The sequence below is a fragment of the Mustela lutreola genome, chromosome 8 (genome assembly GCF_030435805.1).
Source record: "Mustela lutreola isolate mMusLut2 chromosome 8, mMusLut2.pri, whole genome shotgun sequence".
In the NCBI taxonomy this organism is placed as follows: domain Eukaryota; kingdom Metazoa; phylum Chordata; class Mammalia; order Carnivora; family Mustelidae; genus Mustela; species Mustela lutreola.
In genome coordinates, this window is record NC_081297.1 from 28,622,852 (window position 1) to 28,650,812 (window position 27,961).

Consider the following 27,961-nt stretch of genomic DNA (forward strand, 5'->3'; position numbering starts at 1 on the left):
TTTTATTTTTCCAACACAACTGAAACAGTTTTATTAAATAAAGGTTTATTTTCTACTGTTTACACTCATGTTGCTGCTGTAAAGTACAACAACATACACAAATTCCTAGCATGAATTACTCATTGTTCACCCCCACTGAACTACAGACATTGCTTGAGAATTAGATCTTTGCTTTAGGGATTAAAAAAAAAAGAAGAATTGGGGCTTCGTATCTTGAAAGAATATTCTCAAGTGATGTGTTGGAATTCGAAGGCATAGCCAATACAGTAAAACAGCACCAACTGCTGTCACTGGGAAGAAAGGAATGAAAACCAGGAGTAATTACAAGCAGTTGTTTCTAGGAACAGCTGGAACTGAAGCTCAGCGTTGCCCATCTGGGCTGAGTGGCAGCTGTGAGAGGGGACACGTCAGGCAGGGGACGGAGAGGGAGGGTGGGAACGTGGATACTAAGAGTTAAAAAAGTATAAAAAGTTAATTATATCTAAAATACAGATTAGATATAAATGTTCCAGAACTCATTAAATAAGCTCAAAAATACTGGAAAGTGGCAATTTGAACTACATTTATTTTTAAACAAGTGGGGGGAAGAGTGAGTGTTCTGAATGTTGTGTGCAAAACTGATCCACGTCACCATCTCACCGTCACAAGTGAACAGGGCAAGGCGGGTACATTGGTTTCCAGCATCACAGGCAACACTACAAGTACATTTTTGAACGAATAATGTAAACTTCAGTTTTAAGGCAGCTGGTACTAATGCTGCACACGGGCTGAGCTCGGCGCCCATCTAACAAATGGGCCGGTGAGCGCTTGAAAACAAACCGTGAGGGAAGAAAAGGGGAACCAGCATTATTTGACAAAAACAATGTGTCAAAATTATTTTCCCTTTCACACACACAGGAGGAAATACTGGAACATTTAGAAAAACAAAGCACCCATCCCACCGACTTCAGCCTGTTCCTTGACAAAAATTTCAAAATACTGATAAATAATAGTGACGGCAAGCAGGATGCCGGTGCCAGAGCCAATGGCCCCGAGGAAGTCAGCCAACACTGACAGGGCGCCGATGCACAGGCCACCAAACGCTGCCGCCGTGGGGATGTACCTGCAAGACAGAACAAGTCAGTCAGTGCAGGGCAGAGGGCGCTGGGGCGTCATCGTCACGCTACACCGGCAGGGGGCCATCTGCGGGGATGATGTGCATGTCCCACGTGCTGCTGACATACAGATGGAGACTTTATGACTCAGGGAAGGATGTGACCTGGATTTCCAGAAACCAGTCAATAGCCAAAAAAAGCAATACTTGATTTTTATGGCACAAGATTGGAATCCTCAACGTTGATTTAAGTATTAAAATATTCACTACTTTAGGGGCTCCTGGGTGGCTCAGTGGGTTAAAGCTTCTGCCTTCAGCTCAGGTCATGATCCCGGGGTTCTGGGATTGAGCCCCGCATAAGGCTCTCTGCTCGGCAGGGAGTTTGCTTCCCTCTCTCTCTCTCTGCCTGCCTCTCTGCCTATTTGTGATCTCTCTCTCTGTCAAATAAATAAATAAAATCTTAAAATTCACTATTTTAAATAGGTCGTCTTTAGCTCACTCTTGTAGAAGAAGACTAAATTTCAAAATGCTTTCTATGTATCACATTTACATGACAAGAGGCGAATGAATGACCCTCTTTACAGGAACTCAATCTTGGCTGCACATTAGAATCGCCTGAAGAACTCTTAAAAACAATGGGATTGTGTTTAAAATACTCTAAAGAATGGGGAAAAAAGACTGAGGGAGATGGTGGATAAACAGGAAAGCAGACTGAGGCTAACCACTGAAGCTGGACACAAGTTGGGCACCTGGAGGTTCATTCTACTACTCTCTGCAACCTACATTCTAAATAAAAAGTTTACATAAAAATACAAGTGCCTTTCAACCAATGGTTCTGGAACAACTGGATATCCACATGCACAAAAAGAAATCTGGATCCCTATCTCACACTAAGCACAAAAAAAATTAGCTCGAGGCAATTCAAAGACCTTAATATAAGAGCCAAGATTCCTAATGGAAAACAAGAATAAATCTTTGTGACCTTGGGTTAGGCAATGGTTTCTTAAACCCTAAGAGCAGCACAAAGCAACCAAAAGAAACTGACCTTCATCAAAATTAATAATTTGTGCATCAAAGGACACCAAGAAAGTGAAAAGACAAAGAATGGCGAAAGATATTTATAAATCATAAACCTGAAAAGAGGTATATCCAAAATATTTTTTTAAGATTCTTACAGCGGCTCAGCCCCTGCTTTCGGCTCAGGTCATGATCTCAGGGTCCTGGGATCAAGCCCCGGGTCGGGCTCTCTGCTCAGCAGGAAGCCTCCTTCTCCCTCTCTCTCTGCCTGCCTCTCTGCCTATTGTGATCTGTCAAATAAATAAATAAATAAAATCTAAAAAAAAAAAAAAAAAAAAAAAAGAATCTTACAACTCGGTAACAAAAAGACAACACAAGGGTGCCTGGGTGGCTCAGTGGTTAAGCCGCTGCCTTCGGCTCAGGTCATGATCTCAGGGTCCTGGGATCGAGTCCCGCATCGGGCTCTCTGCTCTGCAGGGAGCCTGCTTCCTCCTCTCTCTCTCTCTCTGCCTGCCTCTCTGCCTACTTGTGATTTCTCTCTGTCAAATAAATAAATAAAATCTAAAAAAAAAAAAAAAAAAAAAAAAAAGACAACACAATTAAAAATGAGCAAAAGATCTGAAAAGATATTTCTCCAAACAAGATACACAAATAGCTAACTAAACGCATGAAAAGATATTCAATGTAATTACTCATCAGGGAAATGCAAATCAAAACCACAAAAAGCTACCACTTCATACCCACTAGGTGGCTATAATCGAAAAGTAAGTCGTGCTTGCAAGGATGTGAACTGGAAGCCTCATCCAGGTGGGCACGCAGACCAGTATGGCCACGCTGGAAAACAGCCTGCCGGTCAACATGTTAAACACAGAGTTGCCAGATGGCCCAACAATTCCATTCCTACAGGAATGAAAACATGTCCACACAAACCATGTTCAAATACGTTCTTAAAAGCCTTATTCATAATAGTCAAAAACTGGAAACAACCAAAATTTGCATCAACTGATGAATGGACGAACAAATGCAGTATAGTACATCCATATAATGGAATATTGCTCACAAATAATGCCTGAACTCTGAAAACCTTACACTACGTGAAATGTCCAGAATAGGTAAATCCATTGAGATCAAAAGTAAAAAGTGGGCTCGGGGGTGGGGAATAAGCTCGGAATGGGAAATAACCAGTAGGTATAAGGTTTCTTTTTTTTTTTTTTTAAAGATTTTATTTATTTATTTGTCAGAGAGAGAGTGAATGAGAGCGAGCACAGGCAGACAGAGTGGAAGGAAGAGTCAGAGGGAGAAGCAGGCTCCCTGCGGAGCAAGGAGCCCGATGTGGGACTGGATCCCAGGACGCTGGGATCATGACCTGAGCCAAAGGCAGCCGCTTAACCAACTGAGCCACCCAGGCGTCCCAGGTATAAGGTTTCTTTCCAGGTAATGAAAATGTTTTTGGTTTGTTTTTTATGTTTGTGGGGTTGGGTTTGTTTTTTGTCTTTTGTTTTTTCATAATCTCTACACCCTATGTTGGGCTCAAACTCACAACTCTGAGATCAAGAGTTACATACTCCTCTGACTGAGCCAGCCAGGCACTCCAGTGACAAAAATGTCTTTTAAATTACATTGCAATGAGGACGCCTGGGTGGTTCACAGTTGGTTAAGCAGCCGCCTTTGGCTTAAGTCATGATCCCAGCATTCTGGGATCGAGTCCCACATCAGGCTCCTTGCTCAACAGGGAGCCTGCTTCTCCCTCTGCCTCTGCCTGCCACTCTGTCTGCCTGTGCTCACTCTTTCTGACAAATAAATAAATAAAATCTTCAAGATAAATAAATAAATAAAAATATATTACATTGTAAATATTACACACTTTGAATATACTAAAAAAACTTTCTGATAAATAAAATCTTTAAGATAAATAAATAAAAATATATTACATTGTAATGATTATACACTTTGAATATACTAAAAACAGAAACCATATACTAAACCATATACTTCAAATGAATAAATACATTTGTATGTGAATTATAACTCAATAAAGCTGGTATCAAAAAATAAACTAATGCACAGGATCCACCCTAGACCAAATAAATCTCAATTCCTAGAGATGGAATATCAGGACTTTTTAAAAGCTCCCAGGGGATTTTATGTGCAGCCAGACAATGAGGACCTCCCATCAAGAACATTTTAATACTGGGCTGAGCAGTGAAGGGAACACAATTTTAAAAAATAATTTAGATGTCAATTTTGATGGGGAACAATTTTAGAGAACAATTCAGTATTATGTTAAATTTTGGTTCTTCTGTGTGAAATAGAAAAAAATGATTCATATGCAAACAGGATAACATCTGACAATAAATTAAAGATTGAAAAACCAAATACATGTGTATGTACACACATACACACATCAAGGATTAAATTTCATGACCTTACCTATTAAGCTCATGAACCATAGAGGTATCTCTGTGGCCCCTCATTACCATTTGCTGTTCTTTAAGCTGCTTAGCTACCTGCCAAGAGAAGAACAACTTTGAAAATCGAACTGTAAATATTTCAGTTTACTATCTACTAGGTGTAAAGTGCTTTCCACACACTAATAAATCAAATAAAGACCCTTAAGTAGGCACTGTCATACCATTCCCATTACATCTGAGGCTCAGTGGTGCACACCACCTATCACCCACACATTAAACCAGTGTTTCTCAGTCTTCTATTTATCATCCCCCTAAAACAGAAATTAAATACTAAGGAGTAAGAATTTGTTGGGAAGGGTTAAGAATGTATGACTTAAAAGCTTAAATTATAAAAATAATTAAGAGTGTTTCAATTACAACTTTGAAATTAAAAACGTTTATTTTCAAATACAACAAATACTTACATCTTTGGCTGAGGAACCAGACACCTCTATCCATGTCTTAGAAAAGAATGCACATGATCCCAACATGAAGATGATATAAACAACCACATGGACAGGATCCTCAAATATGGCACCCATGGACTCAGGAGGAGAAAGATAGTAACAAAGCCCTCCTACTGGGTAAGAACGAGCAGGTCCTCCCCCACTGACATCCTACAGAACAAGAATAAAAAGGAAAGATGGTGAACCCAACTGGTCAAGATACATTTTTATGACTTTTCAAACTCCTCAAAAATTATGGCAATGCTTTCAACTCAAAGCCCCTAGAGTTAACAATTCTGTATAACTTAAAGATTTACTTTTGTGTCTAATATCTTCACTCCTTCAAAATTATATGGTGAGCATCTACTATATAAAAGACATTGTGGGGGCGCCTGGGTAGCTCAGACGGTTAAAGCTTCTGCCTTTGGCTCAGGCCACAATCCCAGGATCCTGGGATCGAGCCCCGCATCGGGCTCTGCCTGCTTCCCTCCCTCCCCTCAACCTGTCTCTCTGCCTACTTGTGATCTCTGTCTGTCAAACAAACAAACAAACAAATAAATAAATAAATGACATTGTGAATATATTATTAATAGAAGAATGATCTTTTAAAAACCAACATTATAATACATTTACAAAAAAAACCTTCCTTCTTTTCCTAAAGACAGGAATATGATGACATTTACATTCCATCTCTGATTACATGTAGAATCTGAAACTTTCTGCACTATACAAGAGTATGCAACATACTCTTTCACTTCGAAGTATTCTATGAAGAATAAAATCAAATGATCAATAATATGGACAGATGTGCTCGCTTCGGCAGCACATATACTAAAATAATATCGACAGATGACTAATAACTGCCTAAACTTTATACTTTTTGTAAGAAATGTATAAAGAAATAGTCCTTTAATATTTAAAATAGGATTTTTATCCAGACCAACATTTAAGAATTTTTATACGAACAGAACCGGGAACAGTGTTAAGTTTTCAGGCATAAGGGGTGGGAGAGCAATTTTTGCCTGCAATGATTAAAATGTCTGGTTCCTGAATATACATTTCAAGATGATTTCTTTACTGTGCCCCTAAAATCACTAATCCCCAATCAAAAGCACTGTTTATAGACATAATTCAATTTCTCAGTAATTCTCTCATTAAAAAGGAACTTAGTTAAGATCACAACACAATCTATACACAAACTACTCAATACATTTACTGCTATTAAATTATTACAGTCATAATTTCTGATGGATTATTAGCTCACAAAGGGAAGGACCACATCTTCCCTCATTACAGGTAATCACATTTCCATTACATGAGTGGAGAAAGAGTACTGTGGATAAACGAAATCCTACTTCCTTCAACTAACACTCAAGAGTTACTGTCTTACCCTGTTAACCTTAAAAAAAGAAAAAAAATGACCTTTATTGTAGAAGCAGAAAGATCTGTCACTGTAACTTACAATGTAACAGGGAGCATATGAAGATAAAGGCATAGAATAAGCACATTTCAGAAACAGTGACTATAAAAAATAACAGTTGTTAAAATACAAGTTGTACAACTACGTATTCTGAAGAAGAATAAAAGACCATGGTCTCTTTTAATTTTATAGTTTTAAAAGAGAAAAAAAATGCTCTTTTGTCATATGACAGAATTTAAACCAATTAAAATTCAATCCGACAATAACTCACACTTCAGTAACAACAGGGCTGGACTGCTTTGGAAGAAGCTATGATGACAGGATCTATAAAGGGAAGTCAGAAAGTCCTGGATTCTATTTCTAGTAACTCTGTGCTCTCTCCGGTCTAGTAATCACATGCCTCTCTCTAGCCCAGTTAATCACAACTAGGTTATTGCCACTCAGGCCATGAAAAATGGGGGTAAAACATCTTTCCAAAGAAATGATAAACTCTGCAACAAGTAAGTGAATCTGAAAAGTGAATCTGAAGCAACTGCTTCAATTATGGCTCATCTCTTTCAGTTACAAAATATAACCATGAAATGCAAATTACAATAAATATGAATGCTTAGAATAAATAACAAAATACTCACAGCCCACTGTCCTAGTAAATTTACTAAAAAGTTGCCACTAAATCGAACAGACAGCATCTGGGAAATAACATACAGGTTTGACACTAAGGCCGACTGGAGAATAATGGGAATGTTCGAGGTGTAGAAGAGCTTGATGGGATAGCTACTGTACTGTCCTCGATACCGGGCTGACTTGATGGGCAAGTCAACACGAAATCCCTAAAAAATGAAAATGAAGAGGAAGTAAGAGTTACTGCACATCTCAACTAAAGAACACAGATGACAGGCAGAACAATACAGTGGGGAATGTGAGAAGCAACACTAACATTTTCCCTGCTACACACACACACACACACACACACACACACACACACGCTGAAATGTAACTCTTGTTCTATGCCATCACCACCGATATTTTGCACCTCAGTTGAAAGAACAGAATTATTTGCTTGACTAGACTCTGCAACACTGACTTGTCAGATACTGACATTTCAAATAGCATTCTTTTCTTTAAAAGCAAAATAAAAATCCACATCCCCCTGACTCCAGTGAAGAAAGTATACGTACCTGAAAATATATAACAACGGCAAACACAAAGACCGTAGCGATGAGGTTCATGAGATTGGGTAAATTCTGACGATAGAAAGCTTCCCTTAAAGCTCGGACCTTGTCTGTCCTGGTGGCCAGTAAATGAAAGAGCGCTATGACTGCACCCTCAAACTCGGTACCTGATAAATCAAGAGACAAATTCACTGTAGACTCTTTCTCCAGAGCTCTCCCTAAGATCAAACAAATAACCTTGAAACTCCAGTACATGGCAAAAATAGGAATCAAAATCATTCATCAATGTTTACTCTATAAATCAGCCATGTGTGGGGCTTCTAAAAATCTTTACATCATGGAGGCAAATGTATCTTTTTTAGCACCAATCTCAAGTTTTCTCAAGAGACTATTCTTGACGAAAACAGCTAAAGGAGAATAAGCCTAAGCAAATATTTAGGTCATAATGATTTGCCTCTCCTTTACTTTAGGGAAGAGAAAGGGAGGGGAGAAAGCGGCAGCAAAGCAGAATAAAGATGTCAGAATCAAAAGATCTATGTCACTCTATCGAGCTGGCTTTTAAGTTTATTTTACCAAGAATACTAATAAAGCCATCATTGCTCTTTTCTTAAGGCTGGGATCAGTTTAGCCGTTAACTGTTATGAAGCTTGGATGGCATTGAAGACAAATGGAGATGGGCAAGGGGAAAGACAGAATGAAGGATTTCAAAATTTAGTTGCTACTGAAAGCCAAGGAGAGTGGCAGCAAAAGTATTAGTGCTCCCTGATGATACAATAAATAATAGTGTTTTCATTTGAAAAATCTTAATCCACTACCTTTTCCTCCCCCTGGAAATGCGGAAATCGGTCAAATCAATGACTTCTGCGGCAATGGCTTAAATAACATTTTTAAAAGCTTGTTTGCAACCACTGAAATTTTCAACGAGCAGAGGCTACTATTTAGATATGATTCTTTCTGAAGTACTATTTCATACTCCACAAACTCTGCTGCTTAACTCTTGAGCAATTAGCACCAGATGTCCCCTGGGACAGCAAACCAGGATGTTTACAGGCACGTCCTGCTCCGTGATGGGTTACTTTCCAGCACACATCCAGCAAAACTCGTGCAGTTGCAGTCACTGTGCAATGTACCTCTGCCAGTGTTAATAGTAGTGGGACTAAAGGCCTTCCAGACAATGGTTTCACAGATGTTGGTGGCAATAAAGAGGGAAATACCAGACCCCAAGCCGTAACCCTTCTGTAGCAGCTCATCTAACAGCAGCACAATCAAACCAGCAACAAACAACTGTGGGGAAAGAAATGCAAGTAAGCTGAAGCAAGAATAAACTCAAGAAAGGGGAAGGTGAACACCATTGACTATTTTCAAAGTACAGGCATTTTTAATAGTAAAACCCACTTGTTGCAATATCACTGTTATTACTCTCTGCATCTTTTTAAACCCCACTTTTGTCAGAAGTCATTTCTGCAAATCAGATGGGTGGAAACATCATTACATTATAAAGCAGACATTTTGACCTTTAAAGTATTTTTTATAAACCATTTGAATAGTGTTTTGTACAATGTTTAAGTAAGGCCTATTAAAAGCACTCTAAAGCAAAAATGTTCAAACTTGTTCAATTTAGGACAGCAAAACACTGAAAACATTCCAAGTAGTTCCAAGGAAGTGAAAAACCAAATGAAATATGGTATAATAACAAGACGCAATTGCATACTGCCACTAAAGGAAAAGTGTGTAAACCATGCTGATACACTTTTAAGGTATTATGCATAATACTTGAGTAATTATATTACATATACAGTTACCAGTGAACAACACAGGTCTGAACTACACAAGTCCACAAATACACAGGCTTGGTTTTTTTTAAATAAATACACTGCAGTACTATAAATGTATTTTCTCTTCCTTCTGATTTTCTTAATAACATCTTTTCTCTAGCTTACTACATAGTATAAATATGGTATATAACATATAAAATGTGTGTTAATCAACCACCTATGCTATTGACAAGGCTACAGGTAAATAGTGGGCTGTTAGTAGTTAAGTTTTGAGGGAGTCTAAAGTTATATGTGGTTTACAACTGCATGAGCAGGATCAGCACCCCAACCTTAACCATAGGTGTTAAGGCTCACCTATAATATATAGAGAGAATAACTCAAAAAGAGCACAAATTAATATGTATAGAGATTATAACAATGTCAAAAATGCACTCCATACATACAATGACAAAGACTGAATGTAAATTTAAAGACAAGGATTTGCCAGGTTCTTAAGCTCATCCTTTTTTTAAAAAATAAAAGCATAATAACTTTAGTTTATGTGAAATTGAAAATTCTTAATTTTCTCCTTGGAGAAGACATTTCTGTAAAAGCATACACCAATTAAAAATAATCCATAGCCTTGCAAGTGACCTCCACAGTCATGTCTTCCCTGCACTGCAGTAACCTGATCAAGAGGGAAAGAAAAGATGCTTCTAGGCCTCCAACCTCACACCTGTCCCCATTTTAGAAACCCCATCCTACGTAAGTGAGGAAATGCCACCTGCCTTCTGCCCAGCTCTGCAGCCTCCCACCCTCTTACTCGGTTTACCTGACATCCCCCGTTACAAAAAGGAGCAAACTACAGAACACCATTTTAAGCATGCTTACCTTCAGCAGTTTTTTTTTTCCCCTTAACTGTCATTTCAGTGGTTGTACAGAGCCTAAACTGTCTATTACAGTCTTTTAGTTTGACTTTCAAAGGATTGGAAAAAGGGTGCAATTCTTCAAACTTCTAAGAATGCTCATGAATCCTTTACTGTTTGAAAACCAAGCTTAACACTTTGACAAGACAAAAGAGAAGTCAGGATTTAGTACTGAGATTTTAATTTGACCACAATTATGTAAAAAGTAATTAAATACTCCCAATTAGAGAACCAACCTTGTGCAGGGACTAACTGCTGTCCTCAAACTACCAGCCCACCAAAAAGTATGATCGTGGGCTTCTGATTAAATGACCTTTCAGAGTCATAAAGTCACTCTGAAATACCTGTAATTCTCCAAACCACGTGTTCAGACCAATAACCATCGGACTACAGAGTGATTTATGTATGTCCTGTGAAAATCAAACTCATATTTTTCTAACCAGAGAAAAGAGAAGTCTAAATGAGAAATCATTTCCAAAATCTAAAGAATGAGATAAAAGACCATAAAAAGCATGTGAACTATACCTCTGAGGTGGGAGATGCTGAGAAACTAAGAAGCTAGAGCATCTCATTGACTACAATACTGACAGAGACTCAATGCTATGGGCACGTACTTGTGCAATGTGTCACAGGTAGAAATCTCTAAATCAGGCATAAAAATAACTCTTTACATTTTAATTCTGCTTGTGCATGCACACACATGCACGCAATTGTACAACATGATACTTACCTTTCCTGCGTGCCATGCACACTGGTATTTTCTATTCTGTTATTTTAATCAAGATCCACTGTTTAGATTTCAAATCTCACTAGTTGAAAGACATGACCACATGAAGGAAACAAGAATAAGGCAAGAAACACCTTACCTAACAACATGCAAACAGTTTTCACAACCTATGTTTCTGGGTGAAACACACTGATCCAATTATCTCTCTTTAGCACATCCATACATTCTCAATGTTAGCAATGCCTTTAAAGACACACTACCTACCTATCACCAAACACATTTCTCTATACATTAACACTGAAAGAACTAACCACAAGTATTTGTATGCCAGACTTTCTATTTTTAAAAAAGTATATATCCATTTATTTCATTCCTGGAATATAACTATTCCCTGACTTCTGATACTGGGGGGTAAAAATTAAAATAGCTTAACTCTGTTTTATCTCAAATTCAAATTTGCAACAACTACACAGGAGTCCATGCTTTAACCCAGAACTGGTCAGATGAAGTTCTTCAAGAATCCAAAATTACCCTTACTAAAATACTAGAAAAATTGTACTGGAGCATAATGTTCTAAGAGCTAGGTGCCAATTCCAAGTGTCTTTTAACACCTGGGGTTATTCTGGGGGTGCCTGGGTGGCTCAGTTGGTTAAGTATCTGCCTCTGGCTCACGTCATGATCCCAGGGTCCTGGTTTCATGATCTCACAGTCCTGGTGTCATGATCCCTGCTTGGCCGGAGTCTGCTCCGCCCTCTCCTTCTGCCCCTCCCCCTGCTTGTGCTCACGTTCTCTCTCCCTCCTTCCCTCTCACTCAAATAAATAAAGTCTTTAAAAAATAAAGATAAAAATTGGAGCTATTCTTTTTTTTTTTTTTAAAGATTTTATTTATTTATTTGACTGAGAGAAATCACAAGTAGACAGAGAGGCAGGCAGAGAGAGAGAGAGAGAGAAGCAGGTTCCCTGCTGAGCAGAGAGCCCAACGCGGGACTCGATCCCAGGACCCCGAGATCATGACCTGAGCCGAAGGCAGCGCTTAACCCACTGAGCCACCCAGGCGCCTAAAAATTGGGAGCTATTCTGAACTACAAGTTGTATAAAGCAAAGGCTGTAAGGAAACAAAGTAGGACAACAACTGACGCATCAGTATCCTCAACAATGGCAAAAGCACACGGAGAGATCCTAAGCACCGAAACACATAAATCAGTTTTCAGAGGCTCCTCTTTCCCAAGCCACTGCAACACTGCTTCCTCTAATTCTCAAAGGTTATAAATTTGCCAATCAGTTTTTTTTTTAATGGAGAAATAAGGACATTATGGGAACACACTAGAGCTCAGAAACCTACCAAAGACTGCTAACACATTAAAAATTCCTTACCTGGTCAAAAGACAAAATATTTCCATCCAGTTAGAAGAGCCCTCCCTATTGTAATGACACCGATAACTACTTGAACAACCTAATTCTCTTTGTTCTAATCATATGCACAACAAGATCTTATTGTGCTTCTTATAAATGTTTCTCATTAAAAAAAATGGTCAACCATGCCAATCTGAAATGGTCCTATTTCTCAATGTATATATTAATAAGTTGGTATTTTAGTTTTATTTAATAATGTTTTTCTGAAATTAATGCTCTGACCATTAAAAAAAAAATGTTACTAAGTGAATCCTAATTCCATAGATTGAGGCATTTCTAAAATAATCAGGACTCTAGATGTTGTGTTTATTAAAATTCTTTTCAAAATCCCATAAATAATTACTATGTAACTTAAGTACAATCCCTTAGTGGATAGCCTCTATGACTTCTAAGAACTGTACATTAGAGAAGTATCTTCTAACTTTGACAACTCTGAGACACTTATTACAGGGATAATTTTATATTGGTCTTTAAAAGTTCAATTCCAGGGGCACCTGGGTGGATCAGTGGGTTAAGCCTCTGCCTTCAACTCAGGTCATGATCTCAGGGTCCTGAGATTGAGCCCCGCATCAGGCTCTCTACTCAGCAGGGAGCCTGCTTCCCCTCTCTCTCTCTCTGCCTGCCTCTCTGCCTGCTTGTGATCCCTCTCTCTCTCTCTGTCAAAAAAATAAATAAAATCTTAAAAAAATATAAAAATAAAATAAATAAAAGTTCAATTCCAAAAAAAAAAAAAAGTTCAATTCCAAAGGATCTACTTTAAAAATCCATGGAATATATGTATACAGGTTCATCAAGTTCACGTATTTTACTGGCTATAATATATTATTTGTGATGCCATCATTTTATACACCACTAAGAAATAAAAAATATATCATCAATTAAACTATGACACAATAACTTATCACAAAGAATTTTTATTTTCTACTTATAAGAAAAGCTATTTTAAACGTAAACACAGATTTTATCATCTAACATGTTCTGTGTTTTACTACACACAGTGACTGTTCCATAACAAACCAGACACTCTTGCAGGCATTTCAAACAGCAACTAATCTCAAAAACATGTTGCACCAACAATGCACACAACCAATCAATGCAATGAACATGTGACCAGCTCCAACCAGCTGATACACATATGCGCACAGTGACTACTATCACAACTGCTGCCTGGCTGACAGCAAATGTGGGGCACCATCAGCTGTAAGAAAAAACACCCTGGGGGAGCCTGGGTGGCTCAGTTGCTTAAGTGTTTGACTTCAGCTCAGGTCATGTTGCTGGGGTCCTGGAATCGAGCCCTGCCTCAGCTCCCTGCTCAACGGGGAATCTGCTTCTGCTTATCCCTCTCCTTCTGCCCCTCCCCCTGCTCCTGCTCTCTCTCACTCCCAAATAAATAAAAATCTTTTTTAAAAAAATCCTGATTTCAAAGACATCAAAAAGTAAAAAATGTGCATCTAAAAATTGGTGAAATATAGTTGATCCATAATTCCTTATACTATGCAGCTATGAGGCTATTAAGATAAATTTTAATTTTTTATATCAACACAATTTATATGTCACTTCAATAATCAAAATCTTATAATTAAATAATTCAGAGGAGGAAAATTAATGTAGCAACCACTTAAAGAACTGTTAGAAAGGAAAAAAAGGGGTCAAACTGTTTTGTTACTTGCAGATGAAAAATTGGATTTCTTACCTGAATAATGATAAGGAGACAGATGCCAGCACCCATTTCAGCAGGATCCCCATACATGCCCGTCATGACATACACAATGGCTTGCCCAATGGTAATGATCATACCAAATACTGACAAAAATTGGGGGAAAAGGAGTACATGCTTACAACCAAAGACAAAAAAGACTAGGAAAGCATCTTTACCGCAAAATTCTTAAAATTTGGAAAAGACTCTAATTGTATTAATAGCTCACGTTTCTGGGCTCCATTGAATAGAGCTCTATCTTTGGGTGTATCTCCAACTTCAATGATTTTGGCTCCAGCTAACAACTGCATAATCAAACCAGATGTTACAATTGGGGAGATACCCAATTCCATTAAAGTTCCTGTAAAGGAGAAGGAAAAAAAGTAAATCTTTCCTATACCCAATGAGGATTACAAGTGTTACAATCCTTAATTATGTCTATTAAAACACATGCTCAAATGTTAACAGGCAGATTTTCATTCTTTAAGCATTAATTTATTAACACATTCATTTACTTCATTTATTAACACAACCTTGCAACAACTCATTGAATCAAAATTACTATTTCCAAAATAGGTAAATTTCTATAAATTCTAAACTTAAAATGTTAGAGAAATCCTTTGAAAGATATCTCCCAGAATATCTGTCCAAATCATTATTTTTAAAACCTACACTGAACATTTTATTTTATTTTATTTTATTTTTTTTTTTTTTTAAAGATTTTATTTATTTATTTGACAGAGAGAAATCACAAGTAGTTAGAGAGGCAGGCAGAGAGAGGAGGAAGCAGGCTCCCTGCTGAGCAGAGAGCCCGATGCGGGACTCGATCCCAGGACCTGAGATCATGACCTGAGCCGAAGGCAGCGGCTTAACCCACTGAGCCACCCAGGTGCCCTGAACATTTTATTTTAATGCAAAACAAGAAATACATACCAAGCCTGAGAATTAAATACCAAGTTAATAAAAAATGACATTTAAGACTATCTGTGACTCTTCTAATTCAAATTCTAAAAACACATGGAGAGTCATCTAAATAACTGTTGTAGAACATTTAGTGGCATGAAAAATGTTCATGCCATAGTGGATAGCAAAATAAAAAATTTGGAAACTAGTATTACAGTTTCATTCCAGTTAATACTTGAGTGGAAAAATGGTTTTCTGTATTTTAGTCTGGTTGTCAAGATGTGGTTATTTTTACCCAGTGAGATTATTTTCTTCTTTTTGCCTCTCTTGATTTTTTAAGTTTTTCTTTACAGAAAACATATACTGTACTTATAGTGAAAAATAAAAAAACCAAATATGCCAAGTGTATAAGTTAACATATAAAATGATTAATTCTATAGCATCAGGAATACATTTTCACTGGTCTTTCTATCATACCACAACCTTAAATCCTGGCTTTTATAAATGTTGAAAAGGTGCCCTTAATATGAGAAAAGATTCCATTCTAGGATTCTTCACTTCTTGTCAAATACTTCAACAGTAAAAGGTAACATTTCTTATTGTTAAAACCAGTAGATACAGAAATAGGAAGGTAAACATTTTTATTAAATAAAATCACAAAATTTATAACTTTCAAATGGATCTAGTTTGAGAATAAACATAATCAAATTTTAATGACAATTTCATATAGGAAATATGGTACCCCAAATCAGTAGGGGAAGGATAAAGTGACCTTACCAAATGCCTGGCCATTTATAAAAAAATCACACCTCTATTTCTTACCTCATGACTTACATCAAAATAAAGGCCCGATATATAGAAAATTTAACCATATGAGAAAAACAACAAAAATACTACAAGTGAGTATGCTTATCATCCTATTAAGAGAAAAAGCCTTTCTAAGCATGACAAAAAAATTGAGAACCCACAATGGAAAAGACACATGCTATGGTTGTATCTCTAGATACAACTACAAAAATTCCATGTGGTAAAACACTGCATAAAAGTTTAAAAAAAAAAAAAAAGCTGCATAAAAGTTAAAAGAAAAATATTTGAGCACAAATGACAGAGTTCATATCTTTAATATACAAAGAGTTCTTACAAATCAATTAAAAATGAAGAAACCAATAGTAAACAAAATTTAAAAAGGAAAAAGAACACAATTTGGCTGCACTCAATAACGTTCTTTCTCAGGAAATACTGACAGTACAGGAGGGGACCCCCACACCCAAATCTGAACTACGTAACTCTGAAACTCTAATCAAAGCTCACTGAGCCCGGTGTAAATCGTACAGTTTGGAATTTTGAGCTAAGAAGCAAAGAACCCAGGAATTTGGGGAGCTAAATCCCAAAGAAAAGGTTCCTGGTCCCTGCTGCTGATCCAAAGCTGCCTTGGTTTTCTCTCCCAGCCCAGGCTTAGTTGTTCTACTCCCTCTACGGATTGCAAAAAATGATCAGTATCTTTCTAATAAATTCCATTTTTGTGTTTAAACTGGTCAGTAATTTTCTATTACTTATAATAAGTCCACTCAGAAAAAAATCAAATATTCAATAAAAATATAAGATGATGCTCAAGCTGACCAACATACAAATACAAAGTACCAATTTTTACCTGTCCAACTTCCAAAGACTAAAGGACTAATAATATCCACTGATGGAAGAAAAATGTCATTCTCATATACAACTGCTAAGTGTATAAAATAGTACAAATTTTTTGGAAGATAATTTAGCATTATTTATCAAAAATTTAGGTTTTTGTATCTTGCACAGTAAAACTTCTAGAAATTAATTTTATTAAAAAATGATAGGAGGTAGCATTACAGTTATGCATTCATGGTAGCACTGGTTAAAATGATACAAAATTGGGGAAAAAACTTAAATGTGTGACAGAAGAGGACACTAATGGCCTGGAATCATACTTGAAGTACCCTCCCTACTTTGTCTCTAAGCCAAAGCTTTATATAAAACTGCATACAAATTTTGGTGCATTTTTTTTAAATGATTAACCATTATTTCTATTTTAATCTAAAAAAATTACCAACAAAGCCCTCATGATCCAGTATCTACCTATCTCTTTAGCCACTGCTTTACATACAAGGGCTTTTAGATCAGCCTTCCCTCTCCCATCGCTTCCTTCACATACTGAACTCCAATTCAAATGCTACCAGTATTGTCTCCTCTGACACTGCAGATCAGGGTCTTTCCGGCCCATGCGAAACGCAAGGACCAGACTTCAGAGGGTCATGAAGCTCAAAAAATTTTATGCAAAATCTGTGCGTGTGAGTATATATGAATTTTTCTTGGGAAAGTATAAATTTAATAGAGTTAGATTCAACTAATGAGTCATTGAACATTTTATCAAAAACTAATGATGCACTATACCTTTGCTAATTGAATTTAAATTAAATAAAGTAATACTGTACCAAAAAAAATTTAATTAGAGTCTCAAAGAAAATATGACCCATAAAAGGATGGAGGACCAAAGCTCCTGACAGCGCTATCACTCCATTCTCTGTTGTACATCTATACTCTGTACATACTTCTATTATTATAATATATACAGACTTTTTAAAGTATTTACGTGTTGGTCCCTTCTCCTTGGCAACGGGTTTCTTTTACCATACGCTCCCCACCCCTGTAGACATCAAAATAGTTGTTTCCACATTTTCACATCTACTTGATGTCAGTACTAATGCCCAGTATGAAGGCAAACAAACAAACAAACAACAACAAAAAAAGAAGTACATACCTCTGTTAGATGCAAGAATAACTCTCATCCAGTAGAAGGGATCTGCAGAATCTGATGACATTATTCCAAACAGTGGTATCTATAATATTACATAAAACAGTTTTAAAAAATGCATTACATAAATTAAGTTGGAACTTAATTCACAACTCAATTATTTAATGTTTGCAATACTTAGAAGAAAAAAAAACACTACTTCTCATGTTCTGTAACAAACAAAACAAGTGAACCCTAAGAGGAAAGTTTCAGGTTTTTTTTTAAAGATTTTATTTACTTATTTTGACACAGAGAGAGCACAAGTAGGCAGAGCAGCAGGCAGAGGGAGAAGGAGAAGCAGACTGTCCACTGAGCAAGGAGCCGGATGTAGGGCTTGATCCCAGGAGCCTGGGAATCATGACTTGAGCCAAAGGCAGTGGCTTAACCAACTGAGCCACCCCGGTATCCTAAAAGGAAAGTTTTTTTTAACAAAAATAAAAACAGAAATCACTACTTACACAAATCTACTAGTAAAAACACCTATCAGGATGAAGATTTGTTGCATAACAATGTGAATACACTTAACACTACTGAACTATATGCTTAAAAATGACTAAGATGGGGGTGCCTGGGTGGCTCAGTGGGTTAAAGCCTTTGCCTTCAACCCAGATCATGATCGCAGGGTCCTGAGATCGAACCCCAAATCGGGCTCTCTGCTCAGCAGGGAGCCTGCTTCCCCCCTCTCATCCTGCCTCTCTGCCTACTTGTGATCTCTCTCTTTCTCTCTGTCAAATAAATAAATAAATAAAATCTTTTAAAAAAAAGAAAATGGCTAAGATGGTAAATTTTATTTTTTTTTTACAATTAAAAAATACCCCTATCAGTAAATTATAGGATATATCCACCCAGTCATAGAATAATTTTGCTAAGCTATGGGTGCTAATGACAGCCACAGTCACAGTCCAATGTTAGACTCAAGGTTTTTTTATATATGTGTGTGTGTGAATATTATGCAGCCACTAAAAAGAATCTTAAAGAAGCTTGTAACAGCATAAAGAAGTGCTTATGTTTTAATACCAAGTATGACACCATGGTTATCAAACTGGGGCAATTCTGCCCCCCAAAGGATATCTGGCACTATCCAAAGACATCTTTGGGTGTCACAACTTGAAGGGAAATGCTACTGCACCTCGTGGGTAGCGGTCAGGGATGCTGCTGACCATCCTACAATGACCCCACAATAAAGAATTAACCAGGCCTAAAATTCAGTGCCATTGTTGAGAAACCCTGCTATAAAAAGAAAGGTACAGAATTATATAAATGGAAGTCTGATACTGTAAAAATATGTGTAAAAGATAAAACTAAGTGTAAATATTTAAAATCCTGAAAAGTAATTATCTGTAGGTGGTAGGATTAAGGCTTTTTCTTTATTCTTCTCAGCATTTATCAGATTTTTTAATAATAAGTACATACTACATTTTCATCAGCAAAAAAAAAGAAAAAGAAAAAGAAACTCTTCACTTCAGAATGTTTCCTATTATATGACCGATGTTCAGGATACAGCTCCTGGTATCGCTTCTCGGCCTTTTGGCTAAGATCAAGTGTAGGATACAGCTCCTGGTCATACCTCTTCCCTTACCATGCAGGGATCAGATACAAAGAAAAATACATTTCCAGTTTCAAAAACCTTCTTTACACAAAGCTGACTTTTTTTTTTTTTTAATTGCAAAAGATGCTGCCAACAATTCTGAACAATCCATATGATCAACCTTACCCTTTCTGGGCATCTGGATTTATTAGCTGGGTAGCAAAGCTGGTGAAGCAAGAAGTATGGATATTTTATGTCCCCTAATGCTGCAGATACTCTTCAGGTAATGTGAGAGATTGGGAGGAAGGAAGTTAGTGTATAAGAACCAATTAACACTACAGGACAGTCCACATCACAATCTTCCATAAGTGGGAGAGAGGTCAATCAGTCAAATTACTTTGCTTAATTGCACCTGATAGAGATGGCCATTACCTCCACAATTAGATGATTTGTGGGACAATGAACAAGAAAAAGTCAGCCAACCTGCCCTAAGTAATGGCATTCCCTCCTTTCTTGAAGACAACTGGATTATTAAACTCAATGTCTGATCTTATTCCTCTCAGTAAAATCAATAGCTATGGGTTTACATACAACAATAGTTGAGCAGCAACTCCCCCATGCATAAGAAAACACACTTTTTTAAACATGTAAAATAGTAGAAGCTAACAAGAGTGAAAAAAGCTAACAAAAAGAGGGGTGCCCAGGTAGCTCAGTCAGTTGAGCATCTGACTCAATCTCAGCTCAGGTCCTGAAATTAACTTAGGGTCGTGAAATCAAGTCCCACACTGAGTTCCATGCTGGATATGGAGACTACTTTAAAACAAAACAAAAAAACTAAGGAAAAAGAATAAAAAATCCATGAAGTAGCGTAAGAAGAAAAGGGATCATGAACTGAAGCACTGGCGGTCATGGGGGTGAGAAAAGTGCAGACAACTGAGACGCAGAGAGCCCAGCATGAAGCTGCTCCAGCCATCACAATGGGAAGGCAACAAAATCCTCACAATTCCCACAACATTCCAAACCTGGAGAGGAGCAGGCTGCACAGATAGCCTTATCTTTTTGCTTTGGTTAAAGGGACTAGAAACAGCAGCTGGGATGAAACAGAGAAGTGAGCAATGGGGCTTTCTTCTGGTGACAATTACAGGGTCACCATGAGTTGGGAATGAGGGAATGATCTGAGGTCAGGAATGGAACAGCCTGTTCAATCACCTGATGAGAACCACTCGGGAGAGGAGACAGCCATGCCCACCTAGTAATTATTGCACTTATCACTGCTTATCTCACCTCTCACCATTCCCTCCAACTAAATAAAACTCGGTGAAACTGGAGACCCCAAGCCCCTTAACTGTGGCTAGGAGGGGAAAATAAACCTGTCTGGAATTCAATGGAAAGAGATTCAAGAAGTTACCAGCCCTGGGCAGAACTGCCTAAATATGAGAAAGATATAAAACACACTTTGGCAACTATGCAATTATACTGCAGGAAAAAAAAATAAAGTAACATAAAATGCATAAATTAATTTATTGCATGAAACAGTCATGAGAAATACCACACTTTTTGAGCAACACAATTCCTACGGGTCTTGGGTTCTAACAGCCAAGCTTAAAATATTTACTACCGAGCCCTTCACAGAACAATGTTTGCTGACCCTTGGATTAGAAAATTCAATATTGTCAAGAAGGTAATTTTTTTCTAAATTTACCTATAAATTCAAAGCAATACAAATCATAATCCCAGCTATAGAAACTGACAAGGTGATTCTGAAATCTATACAGAAATATGAAAAACGTAGAATAATCAAAAACCATTATGAAAAGAGAAAACAAAGTTGAAAGACTTTTACGACCTGATTACAGGACTTCATATAAAGCTACGGTAATCAAACAGTGTGACCATAACAATGGAATATACATGAATGGAAAAGAACAGAGTACAAAAATATATCCACACTTATACCGTTAACTGATTTTCAGCAAAAGATGCCAAAGTAATTAAATGGAGAAAGAAGAGCATTTTCTGGCTATCCAAACAGAAAAAAATGAACCCAAACCTTACTTACACCATACACAAAAATTAACTTGGACTACATCACAGACCAAAATATAGAAGCCAAGACTATAAAATATTTAGAATACAGGAAAAAATCTTCTCAACCTTAGAAGATAAGAAAACAAAAACCATGAACCATCAAAGAAAAAAGTCGCTAAACTTCCAAAGGAAGGATTTTTGCTCTTTACAAGATATTAAGAAAATGAAAAGGCAAGCCATATACTAGGAAAACATAGTCATAGTACATTTACATGACAAAGGACCTGTATCCAGAAAATATTTTAAAAGGCATGTAATTCAGGGCACCTGGGTGGCTCAGTTAAGCATCTACCTTCAGCTCAGGTCATGATCTCAGGGTGCTAGGATCAAGCCCCACATCAGGCTCTCTGCTCAGCAGGGAGTCTGCTTCTCCTTCTCACTCTGTTCCTCCCTCCCCGCCCCCCCCGCCCTCCCTGCTTGTGCTCACCCTCTATCTCTCTCTAAAATTTTTAAAAATCTTTTAAAAATGCGTATAATTCAATGAGACAATAATAAAAATTTTTAGTGAGCAGAAGATTGGGAAAAGACACTTCACATAAGATAAACAAATGCCCTATAAGTACATGAAAAAATTGCTCAATATCATTTACTAGGGAAATGCAAATTAAAACAACACCCATTAGAGTGACTAATACTAAAATGCTCAACAACAGGAAGGGCAGGCAAGGAAGGGGAGAAACTGGAACTCCTATACCTGCCTGATGAAAATAAAAAATGGGGCAATCACTTAGAAAAAAGTTTGACAATTTCTTATAAAGCTGAACATGTAATTACCATACAACCCACCATTTCTACTCCTAGGTATTTACACAAGAGAAATGAAAACAAATATTCACAGGAAGTCTTGCCCAGGAATGGTCACAGCAACTTTATCATAGACAAAACTTGGAAACAACCCAAATGTCCAACAGCAGGTGAACAGATGAACAAATTTTGTACAGTCATCTAGTAGAACACTCCTCAGAAATAAGAAGGATGAATTACTGCTCTACCAAACACAGGGACAAATCTCAAAATACTCATGATAAAGCCAGAGCTAAGGAATGATACTGCATGATCCCACTTAGATGAAATTCTAAAAAAAACAAATCAAATTATAGGAACAGAAAGCTGATCAGTGCTTGCCTGACACTGGGGGTGAGTTGGAGACTGACTAAGAGATTACACAGAACTTTCTGGAGTGACAGAATGTTCTGTATCCCCTGAGGTAGCAGGTATGTGGGTGTCTACATTTGTCAAAACTCTTCAAAATGTACACTTAAAAAATAAGTGTATTTTACCATACATAAATTATACCTTTTTAAATCTAATTTTTTTATGGAGGGGAGGGGAATTTCTAAGATGTTAAAAGTAGCTGGCAAAAATATGGATGATTATTCTTCTTTTCTCTCTACTTCTCCGTATTTAAAAAAAGTTGTCAGGCGCCTGGGTGGCTCAGTTGGTTAAGCCACTGCCTTTGGCTCAGGTCATGATCCCAGATTTCCAGATCGAGTCCCCAATCTGGCATGGGGCTCCCTGCTTAGCAGGGGGTCCGCTTCTTCCTCTGACCCCCCCTCCACTCAAACTTTCTCACTCTCCCTCTCTCTCAAATAAGTAAATAAAATCTTTAAAAAAAAAAAAAAGGCTCTCTCTCTCTGACCACTGAAAACAATTTTAAACTAAGTACAGCAGTAAAATATCTTTTTTTTTCTTTTAAGATTTTATTTATTTATTTGTCAGAGAGAGAGCGAGTGAGAGCAAGCACAGGCAGACAGAGTGGCAGGCAGAGTCAGAGGGAGAAGCAGGCTCCCTGCGGAGCAAGGAGACCGATATGGGACTCGATCCCATGACGCTGGGATGATGACCTGAGCTGAAGGCAGCTGCTCAACCAACTGAGCCACCCAGGCGTCCCAGCAGTAAAATATCTTGATGACCAAATTATTTCACTCTTCAAAAAAAAATACATTTGGCTTTTCCCCAGACTATGGACTTAATCTGCTCTACTGCTTCCTAATATAAATTTTTTTACTTCGTTTTATGTATTTTCAATAGCTCTTTTTAAAATTTTTTTTTTAAGATTTTATTTATTTATTTGACAGAGAGAAAAATCACAAGAAGTGCAGAGAGGCAGGCAGAGAGAGAGGAAGAAGCAGGCTCCCTGCTGAGCAGAAAGCCCCATGCAGGGCTCGACCACAGGTCCCTGAGATCATGACCCTAGCCAAAGGCAGAGGCTTTAACCCACTGAGCCACCCCGGTGCCCCATCCTCAAAAAACTTGCACCTAAAGCATCTAGTTTAATCCTCTCAACAATCTTGTGACGGGGACAGGTCACATTTTACCCTCATTCTGTGAACTTAATCTCTGCAAAATACTAATAAAAAGGATCAATGAATTTTATCTATTTATAAATACAGAGTATCACTGGGGTTCTAGAATTTGACTTTTTGAGACTTTTAAATTAATATATGCTATTTACAACATGATTAAAGGCCAACAAAATAGAAAAAAAATTTGCAATGTATATGTCGAACGTTTAATGCTTTTATATACAAAAATCTGTCTTTATACAAAAAAAACTCAAGAAAAAAATGGGTAAAGATCATTAACTGCACACTAAGAAAAAAAGAATAAAAATGTTCAAACCCACTAATTAAAAAAAAAAAGAATACACAGTAGGACAAGATAACCATTTTCACCATCAACTCAGATTAAAAATAACAATGCTCAAAATATTTCAGGCTTTATTTTATCTATTTAATCTATTTAATCTATTTATATTTATCTATTATTTAAACTAAAATAAATTTTCTCAAATTATAGCCAATCAAAACCCTCCAACAACAGCATAGACATTTAATTAATATTTTGGTTTTGGTTACATACCTGACAACATACTAAGAAAATGAAGAGAGTTATGGCAGTCCATAGTACCTTCTCTCTAAACTGGATCTACAACAAAATAAGAATGATCAATCAAAACCAAGAAACAGCAAATACAAAGCAAAATTCCACATTAAAGCATAACATTCTGCATCATGACAGGCTCCAATTATTTACTATTAAAATACTCTCACCTAGTTAGTATCAGCTAAAGCAAACAGCTCAACTTTTTAAACATACCTTCTTTACTTCTCCGAGAATTAAGTAAATTAAATACAGGCAGGCCTCAACACCCTGAACTACATTAACTGAAACCAAAAAGGATAAAAAGCAAGACACAGATCCAGTATGCGTGTACTTCAGTTAACCAGCATTGTGCAAAGCAGAGACTGCCCAGGATAATAGTATATGAATATCTTATGGAATATGAAAAGCTAGAGCTTCTCGAGATGCCTAACATGTAACTGAAACAACTATTTTTAAAACCACAAAGCAATTAAAAAAAAAAAGAAAGAAATACACTTCTAAATGGAACAGTAAGTTTAACAAAAGTTTCACACACCTATTTCTGTTAGTTTTGTGAGATATCGAAAGCACAGAAGAGGACTGTCAGGGAATTGGCCAGTTTGGGACTAACAGTATTACTGAATTTAAAAACCTGTGTTCCAAAAGTGCACAAGGATTCAAGAATAATTTGATGCAGTCATATTATTTTCTGGGTGCATTTCTGTGATTCTTCTATGTATTGAATGACCAAGAAATGGGAGACATATACTTGCACAACTGTACATCATTTAGGTAAAACAACTGTACTCATCAAAAGTGACCCAGCAGGGACGCCTGGGTGGCTCAGTTGGTTGGACGACTGCCTTCGGCCCAGGTCATGATCCTGGAGTCCCGGGATCGAGTCCCGCATCGGACTCCCAGCTCCATGGGGAGTCTGCTTCTCTCTCTGACCTTCTCCTCGTTCATGCTCTCTCTCACTGTTTCTCTCTCAAGTAAATAAATAAAATCTTTAAAAAAAAAAAAAAAAAAAGTGACCCAGCAGACTGAGTCATTCATAGTGCAGTGGGTCCCTAGAGATAGAATATCTTATCTAACACATAGGCCAAAGAAACACTTGGTTTGGAAATATCCCAACTTAAAGAACAGACTTTTTAAAAAACAGAGGATAACCCATCTAAACTGGTTTAAACTAGTGTTACTTACTTTCCGCCTCTTGCAAGGAAGAGCAGTTCTATTTCTCCAAGTATACCAGAAAAGGGTTGGGGACAGTTAATCAATCTTGCTAGTTCAGTAGAGTAAGTCATTTAGCTACCCTCTATATTACCAATATGTTATACTTACTTTCCTTTCAGGTTTCTGAATTTCTGGTAGAACTGCACAGAAAGGTTTGATAACTTCTAAAAATTTGACTGTAAAAAGAAAAAAAAGAATATCTCTGTTACAAAGTTTTTAAAAAGAGATGTACCTTTTTACAGAAACAAATACAAACATCCTCTAACTTTTAATGAAGATTCATCCCATTCCCACCTCCAAAATAATCACAGTACTCTCCATTTCAAATATATCAGGGAAGAGAAATAATTAAGGGACAAAAGTATCCAAAAGTTTTAAGGGTTTACTCCATAGAAGCAAATACAAATACCCTTGTGCCATGATTTTGCTTCCTCATGTTGGTATCCAGCCCTTTTATTTATACAGAAAAGGAATACTTTCATAAGCATCACTACATCAAGAAAGAAAGAAAGAACGAGAGAATGCAGTCTACTACATTACCCACACGACAATGTACTATAGAAGAAAATAAGATGTATCAGAGGAAAAATGCAAGAGGAAATGTGCTGAAACTGCAGAAGTGACTTAATTTAGATTAAAAGATGCTGAAATGCATAAGTGAGAAAGATTATGGATTCACCTTCTACACAGAGAGTTTTGTGTGTTTTGTTTTGTTTTGTTTTTTAAGTATACAATCTCTATTTCATTTCACTTACACCAACCTTCATTGCTTGGTTGCTCTCCCACATAACGATCTCAAAGTACTTGTGTATGGATGATAATCAGCCCAGAAAATGACCATGACATTTCATGAGAAAGCACGGCTTTTCCAGACAACTTACATATCAAAGTAAGATAAACCAAGGTTCTTTAAGGATAGACACTATATTCTGGCACAGCTTAAGTCAATTCCTGCCAAAGAACTGGAGAATGAAGATGATATTCTCTCAGTCTTTGCCAGCGTCTGTAATGTGCAGAAACACAAGAAGGCACTATTAGTTATGATCATCATCTTCTACAGAGACTGCAGTCTGTATCCTAACATCAAGAAATTGTTTTTAAACTGACCTAACTAATTACACTTTCATAGTGAGCTAAAAGCTGACTATATAATCTTCTCATGAAACTTCTCAAAACGAAGGCAGTCACTGACATTTGACAGAACTCAGAAATTCCCAGAGGCAGATACTCATTGCCCAAGTGCCATTTTGGACTATTTGGAAAATGTGAATTATAGAAGCTTTCTTCTCTAATGCAACACAAATGATCAACCACATCAGAAAACTTCCTAGACTCCTTTATCCCTCTTTCCTTCCAACCTCAATCCAAATCACCCTCCCAGATTTCTTGGCCTTGTCCCATCACTGGTGTTGGAGAGCTCCTGTTCAAGCAATGCTTCTGTCGGCCACTTGTCTATTCTTGCGTTGCAGAAGGTCACCGATTAAAATGTAAATTCAAGGTCAGGGGTCTCCTCTATTTCCTTCCTAAATGTTCACTAGTTGGCCAGTGGATGCACCGCTCAGGTTTGCACTTAACCATTCATCCAACGAACATCGGCAACAGCTATGTAAGTATATGCGTGAATGCATGGGCCGTTGAATGTTCAGAAGATAACCCTCAAAGATCCCCATAATTCAAGGCCTTGTCCCTAAGGCTTATACAACCTCACACACAGTGAGTTTTCAGTCAACGCTAGAAAATAACTGAAATGAAAATTTCAGGGAAAACGCTATGCTGCCAATCGCACTTTCTTCCTCCCCTAAAATACATGCCATGCATCACTTTAAAAAAAAAAAAAATCCAACAAGTCAGAGAGCTTTATTCATCACACTAACGTGCCAAGGAAGGGTGACTTGGAAATAAAAATGTGAGCTTCCTAAGCTCCTGAAAAATTAGAAGTGGTCCAGGTTTCGCTCGGTTCCCTAACTCCCCGCCCCCAAAACCAATGGCTTCCCCTCTCCGTCCTCCGCTCCCCGCCACCTAGCGAGCGCAAACCCCGGGCCTCCGGGCCCCGGGCCCCGCAGGCGGCTCGGGAAAGGCCGCACCGCCGAAGGAGCCTCGGAGGAGGCCCCCGGCCCGCGCCCTCCGCAGCGGCCCGGCGCGGCCCGCGCCTCTCCCTCCGGCCCCCGGGCTGGGCGACCCCGGCCGGGCGCCCGCCCTACCGCCCGCAGCCCGTGGAGGCCGGCAGCCCAGCGAGTGCTGCGCCGCCGCTACTCACTGCCCATGGCGGCGGCTGGGGCGGCCCGGCGGGGCACGGCGGCCTCGGCACTGCCTTCGCTCGGGTCCCACGGCTCGGGTCTCGCCGCCCGCTGCCGAAGCGCTCCTGGCCGGCCCCGCGCAGGCTCCGCCCCGCGCCACGTGACCCGCTCG

General features: G+C 38.0%; 2 protein-coding genes across 2 annotated transcripts in view; both read right to left on the reverse strand.

The window, feature by feature from the left end:
- Nucleotides 1–27,942, reverse strand: SEC61A2 (SEC61 translocon subunit alpha 2). The gene is made up of 12 exons (XM_059184147.1): nt 27,810–27,942; nt 25,661–25,728; nt 24,317–24,382; nt 17,806–17,884; nt 14,344–14,475; nt 14,112–14,221; nt 8,729–8,882; nt 7,605–7,765; nt 7,059–7,256; nt 4,986–5,177; nt 4,541–4,617; nt 1–1,102 (listed from the first exon to the last, which is right to left on the reverse strand). The coding sequence occupies exons 1-12, from the start codon at nt 27,814–27,816 to the stop codon at nt 916–918; spliced, it is 1,431 nt and encodes a 476-aa protein (XP_059040130.1). The 5' UTR covers nt 27,817–27,942; the 3' UTR covers nt 1–915.
- Nucleotides 25,661–27,961, reverse strand: part of DHTKD1 (dehydrogenase E1 and transketolase domain containing 1) — a 62,441-nt gene continuing 60,140 nt past the window's right edge. Inside the window, exon 18 of the transcript XR_009356543.1 lies at nt 25,661–25,728. The gene's annotated coding sequence lies outside the window, so the exon portion shown is untranslated. The remainder of the gene's footprint in view (nt 25,729–27,961) is intronic.

Excerpts from the sequence above, each read along its gene's own strand:
- SEC61A2 (XM_059184147.1), bottom strand. Across the intron at positions 7,257-7,604 it reads CCGTTGTTATATATTTTCAG|GGATTTCGTGTTGACTTGCC; the intron begins GTACGTATACTT and ends TTCATTTTTTAG. Across the intron at positions 1,103-4,540 it reads ATGGTTCATGAGCTTAATAG|GTACATCCCCACGGCGGCAG; the intron begins GTAAGGTCATGA and ends TCTGTCTTGCAG.